We start from the raw sequence: 5,770 nt of genomic DNA, 5'->3' as shown, positions 1-5,770 counted from the left end.
GATAGATAGATAGATAGATAGATAGATAGATAGATAGATAGATAGATAGATAGATAATCTCAAGTTTTGTTCAGTGGTTCACTCTCTCACCAAATGAGAATAACTGTATATACTCTATTCTATATTTGAGATAGTTTGTCTGTATGGGTGTGTCTAAACTACATGGCTCCGTCATTGGAGCCATGTAGATTAGGCTGATTGGCAGAGGGAAATGAAGCCGTGATTTAAATAATCGCGGCTTCATTTAAATTTAAATGGCTGCCGCGCTCTGCCGACCAGCTGATGATCAGCTGTTTGTCGGCAGATCGGGCCAATCTGGACGTGCCGCTGTCGACAAGGAAGCCTTTGTCGACCAGCACAGGTAAACCTCGTTTCACGAGGCATACCTGCGCCGGTTGACAAAGGCTTCCTTGTCGACAGCGGTGCATCCAGACTGCCCTGATCTGCCGACAAACGGCTAATCATCAGCTGATCGGCAGAGCGCGGCAGCCATTTAAATTTAAATGAAGCCGCGATTATTTAAATCGCAGCTTCATTTCCCTCTGCTGATCAGCCTAATCTACATGGCTCCATCGACGGAGCCATGTAGTTTAGACACACCCTATGTGAGTCTGTCTGTCTGTCTGTTCAGTAACTCCTAAACGGTAAGAGCTAGGATCACAAACATACAGACCGAAAATCCCTCTTAATATAATTTAAAGCAGCATAAGGGTTTAGCTGTTCTAGAAAAATGGGATTGTGCCTGGAATGGGATTGCTTCTTATAAAACCAAACAGAAAAGAGAACATCACCAAATCAAGTACAGTCCTCGAAACTGACATACCTGAGAGAATGCTAAAAGAGTTACAACAGAGACATTTGGAGTAGTGCTCTGTTCTAGCATAGCTAAATCAATGCTTAAGGTTTAAAAACTAGAAGAAATTATTATTGGAAGCCAAATTGACTGAAGCCCTTTTTTGTTAAAACATAGTGAATGATAAGCATTTATAGGGATGAAGAAAATACACTTGATGGAATTCCCATTTTAAAAAATGTACTAAAAAACTTAATGGAAAATCCCTTAAGAAATCCAAAATAAAAATTAACTTCATAAAAATAACGTATTTTTAGAAAAATACAATCACTTAAAGAAAGCATGTGCATTTTCATTTTATTTAAAAAAAATATGTAATTGAGTTAAGGTTCCAATCAATGCCAGGTAAATCTGCTATTATATGTTTATATTTTTTTTCTTAGAAAGTCTGCTATTTTTAATTGTCACTTTCTTAATATCTCATTTGAGTCCCTCTGCCAAGAGGCCTGTGAAGGTGTGGTCTCTTGATAACATGCTTTGCTGTCATTCATGCCCTAAAAGAGATCGTTCTTTCTCTGTTTAATTATGTCTAGCAAATACAGGAAGCAGCACTGGGAGAGGAGGAAAAGCTAAGACAGATAGCAAGGCAGAGATAGATGTCCCCTGTATGAAGGCGTTTACAGCAGGGCTACTCAATATGCGGCCGCATGCAGTCCACGGCCTGTTTGTTTGTGGCCTGCGGTGCGGTTTGGGTTTATGCAGGGCTACACACACAGCCCGCAGGTGGGATCTTTTGAACATGGCTCCACAACCGTGAAGCATCTCCCAGGCAGGGTGAGCATTGAAAGATGCATGTGAGTGGGCTGGCTGGAACAGTCAGTCAGGATGTCGGCGTTTCTAGCCCCCAGGGTGGAGGTGCTGGGAGCACTGGGGCATTGTGGGAAGTGCTTTGTATTCAAGCCTGTCAGTGTGAAAGAAGCTATTTGCATACATTTGCATATATATTTGCATATATATGCAACCACACTTAAGTTGCAGCCCTTGGCATGTGCTGTGAGTATCATTGTGGCCCCGGGGCTTCCAAAGTTGAGTAGCCCTGATCTACAGCATGGTTTGCCACATACAAAAATGACAAGAAATGCAAAGTTTGGGTTCTCACAGAGACAGTAACTCGACCACCTCACTCTGCAGGTTGACAGCACTAGTCCTGCTTACCCAGACTAGTGCAGCAGCTCTTAGTCGTCATATTCATAGGCCTTGTCTCCACTGCCATGTTCTGTCACCAAAAACTGCCTTTTTTGACAAAACTGAGAGTGTACACCCTACAATGCAACACCCAGTTTTGGTGACAAAAAACTTCCACCCCTGCAAGATACTTTTGTCTTTTCCCTTCCTTTTATTATTGACAAAAAGCCAGTTTATTTTGTTGAGAGAACTGGCTTCTGCCTATAACCTGCAATGATGGCTTTGCTCAGTGTTTTGTGATCTCTGCTGCCCTGCAGGTATCCATACCCCCCCCCCCACCCCCTTCCTCTCTCTCCTTTCAAAGCTCCGGGAAGTAGCTGGCAGCTGAGTGAGCTACTCCATTTGGGGAACAAACAAAATGAGCAAATAATTGGAATGCTCCCATTCTGCCCTGTTAGAAACACAGCTGCTGCAGAAGGAGGGCTGGCGAGATTCCTCAGCACGGAGAGCTCACAGAGCTACTCGGGATGCTGCTCCCAGCAGCGGAGACTGCTGGGGGAGAATTCAGAGAGAATCCCAGGAAACACAGGGATTAGCTCTGCCTTCCTATAACACTACACTGCTCTCCCACATTGCTTTGCTTCATCTGTCAACAGGGGAGCTAGCCATGTGGCCATGAAATGTCGACAGTGGGAGGCAGAAAAACCACTCTGACCAGTTTTCACTTTTGCTGACTTTTTTCCTGTCGACAACACTTTTGTCACCAAAGCTTCCCAGTGTAGACATAGCCTTAGAGATGCCTAAGAGGAAAATGTACAGACTCAGTTCTGCTGACATCAATGGAAAAACTCCCTTTGCGTTCAGTAGGAGATGGATCAGGCCCTAATTGAATCCGTGTCTCATAGTTTTAAAGGCCAAAAGGTCCCATTTGGATCAACTCCTTCCCATAGCATTGGCCACAGAACTTCAACTGTCAACTGTTCATTATTGGTTAGGTGTGGTCAGGCTGATAGATCAGTTTCTTCCCAGCACTACATGCCCGAGGGTTAGTTAGAAGCTATCATCACTAACTAGCACACACTGCCTCTTATTACAGGGCCAAAAGCATCTACTGACGTCTCCTCTGGCAAAGGAAATGCATCATGTTACCTTTCAATGGCTCCTGCTTCAGTCCCCCATCCTTCCTGCTGATCGGTATCCCTGGGCTGGAAACCCTGCACATCTGGATCTCCATCCCCTTCTGCTCCATGTACATCATCACCATCCTGGGGAACGGCTCCATCCTCTTCGTCATCAAGACTGAGCCAAGCCTGCACGAGCCCATGTTCTACTTCCTCGCCATGCTGGCCACCATCGACCTGGTCCTCTCCACTTCCACCATGCCCAAACTTCTGAGCATCTTCTGGTTCAGGTACAGAGAGATCGGCTTCCACGCCTGCCTCCTCCAGATGTTTGTCGTACATTTCTTCTCAACCATAGAGTCTGGGATCTTCCTGGCTATGGCTCTCGACCGTTACATCGCCATCTGCCACCCACTGAGACACAAGACCATCTTGACCAATGCGATCGTAGCCAAGATCGGGCTGGCAGCCACGATCCGGGGCGTGGTGTACATCTCCCCGCTGATCCTCCTTGTCCGACAGTATGGGTACTACAGGACCCACGTCATCCCACACTCCTACTGTGAGCACATGGCGGTTGTGTTGCTGGTGTGTGGGGATCTCACCGTCAGCAGCCTCTATGGCCTGACCGTCGGCTTCCTTGTGCTGCTCGTGGATTCGCTGTTCATTGTCTTGTCCTACATCATGATCCTGCGGGCTGTGCTCAAGCTGGCTTCAGCTGATGCCCGTCTCAAGACCTTCAGCACCTGCGTCTCCCATGTCTGTGCCATCCTGGCCTTCTATGTCCCCATTGCTGCCTCATCGCTGACGCACCGGTTTGGCCACAATGTATCTCCTTACATCCACATCCTAATGGCCAACTTCTACCTCCTGGTCCCACCCATGCTGAACCCCATTGTGTACGGGGTGAGGACCAAAAGGATACGGCACAGAGTGCTTAAGATGTTCTTATTGAGTAAGCCTGGCCACTGACCCCTAATCCTGAGCATAAGAGCAGTGACTAGCAAGCGGCAGGAATGGTGGTGTCGTGGCTAAAGTCTCCTCTGAGGATTCCACCCAGACCCATCAGCAGTGATCCCTGAAAGCTGAGCGCTTGGGCAGCCACCCAGGAGAGAGTCAGGTGCCGCCCAGCTGGTGAGCTGAGCACCCACATCTGGCAGCATGTGTTTCTACTGGTGGTGCGCATCCACACATGCCTCAGTGCACAGAACAAAATGTATTCTGCACATAGATGGACAAAATTTAGAAACCTTGTGCATACATTGTGTAAAGCTGCTGCTAGCACCAGAGATGAAGGAGCATTTGTGCCAATTATTCCATGCCTGGAACTGGAAATCCTGTGGAGAGGTGGACTCAGGTGGGGAGCCAGACGGACTTGGGATGCTCCCTTTACCCTACTCATGTGATTGTGATCAAGCGCAGCTGAATGAAACCTCCTTATCTCAGGAAGGCCAGGGGTTATATTCCTGACTTGCTCTGGGCTCCTTTGATGGACTCAGTGACCCCAAACGCAAGGGGTAGGTGAATGATGGGGAGGGGCGGCGTGGTCCGAGTCAGTCATGTGAGGCTGGTGAGGGACAGTGCAAAGGGCTGCTGCGTGCATAGAAGTGGGGGGCTGATGCTGCTGACTGGCTCCCCACAGGCGAGTGTGGGAGCCACGTGGGATGGAAGAGAAGGGAAGAGAAGGGACAGAGTCACCTGCTCACCCACGGCTACCGCAGTCCCAAGCTGCCATGGGAGGCTGGTCGACACCAGCCCCAGCCCGCTAAGCCTGCTGGGCACAGAGACATGATGCGCACCCTTCTGGCCTGAGGCTTGGGATCCTCAAATCACTTCACTTAAGCTGCCAGGCATCCAGTTTCGACCGAAACAAAATGGACCCTGGTGGCTCCGGTCAACACCACCAACCAGGCCATTCAAATTCTTGCCAGTGGCACGGTGGGGGCCCAGGGCTAAGGCAGGCTCCCTCTCTGCCCTGGCTCCTGGAAGTGGCCACCGAGTCCCAGCCGCCTAGGTGTATGGGTGGCCAGGGAGTCTCCACACACTGCCCCTGCCCCATGTGCCGGCTCCACAGCACTCACTGGCCGGGAACCAAGACCAATAGACGTTGTGGGGGGTGGCACCTGTGGGTGTGAGTGAAATGTGAGGCACCTCCCTAGCCATCCATGCATCTGCTGCTTCCTGGAAGCCTCATTACATGCCACGAGGACCTCCCATACAGCCTCCCACATCCCAACCACCTGTCGCAGCCCGAAGCCCTCTCCTGCACCCTGAACCCCTTATTCATGGCTCCACCCAGTGCCCACACTCCCAGCCAGAGCCCTCACCCCCCCACCCACACACACACTAACCCTCTGCTACAGGCCAGTGAAGGGGGGGGGGGGTCAGTGGCAAGAGAGAGAGGGGATGAAGCAAACAGGGGGTGGGGCCTTGGGGGATGAACTAAAGAACACAAGAACAGACAGACTGGGTCAGACCAAAGGTCCATCAAGCCCAGTGTCCTGACTTCTGACAGTGGCCAGAGCCAAAGGTGGGGCAGGACCTCAAAGAAAGCACAGGGCAGGGATGCCCAGTTTTGCATGACTAGAAAGCTGGCAGTCCTACCCTCACTGGCAGCAGCTTTCACATCCCTTGCCCCGCCCCCGCCAGGAGTCCTGAGGCCTGTCCTTTC

At 49.9% G+C, this 5,770-nt stretch overlaps 1 protein-coding gene across 1 annotated transcript; it reads left to right on the top strand.

Moving 5' to 3' along the window:
• Nucleotides 1-3,120: 3,120 nt before the first annotated feature.
• LOC102462995 (olfactory receptor 52M1-like) lies at nucleotides 3,121-4,704 on the top strand. The gene is made up of 2 exons (XM_006121654.2): nucleotides 3,121-4,046; nucleotides 4,638-4,704. Exons 1-2 carry the CDS (start codon nucleotides 3,121-3,123, stop codon nucleotides 4,702-4,704), a joined length of 993 nt encoding a protein of 330 aa, XP_006121716.2.
• The last annotated feature ends 1,066 nt before the right edge of the window (nucleotides 4,705-5,770 follow it).

The sequence above is a fragment of the Pelodiscus sinensis genome, chromosome 1 (assembly GCF_049634645.1).
Source record: "Pelodiscus sinensis isolate JC-2024 chromosome 1, ASM4963464v1, whole genome shotgun sequence".
Classification (NCBI taxonomy): Eukaryota; Metazoa; Chordata; order Testudines; family Trionychidae; genus Pelodiscus; species Pelodiscus sinensis.
This window is presented reverse-complemented; position numbering and strand designations above follow the sequence as displayed.

Bases quoted from the DNA above. Each gene is read 5' to 3' on its own strand.
- LOC102462995 (XM_006121654.2), top strand. From the start codon at position 3,121: ATGTTACCTTTCAATGGCTCCTGCTTCAGTCCCCCATCCTTCCTGCTG. The intron at 4,047-4,637 runs CTTATTGAGTAA...TGATGGGGAGGG, and splicing joins CACAGAGTGCTTAAGATGTT to GCGGCGTGGTCCGAGTCAGT.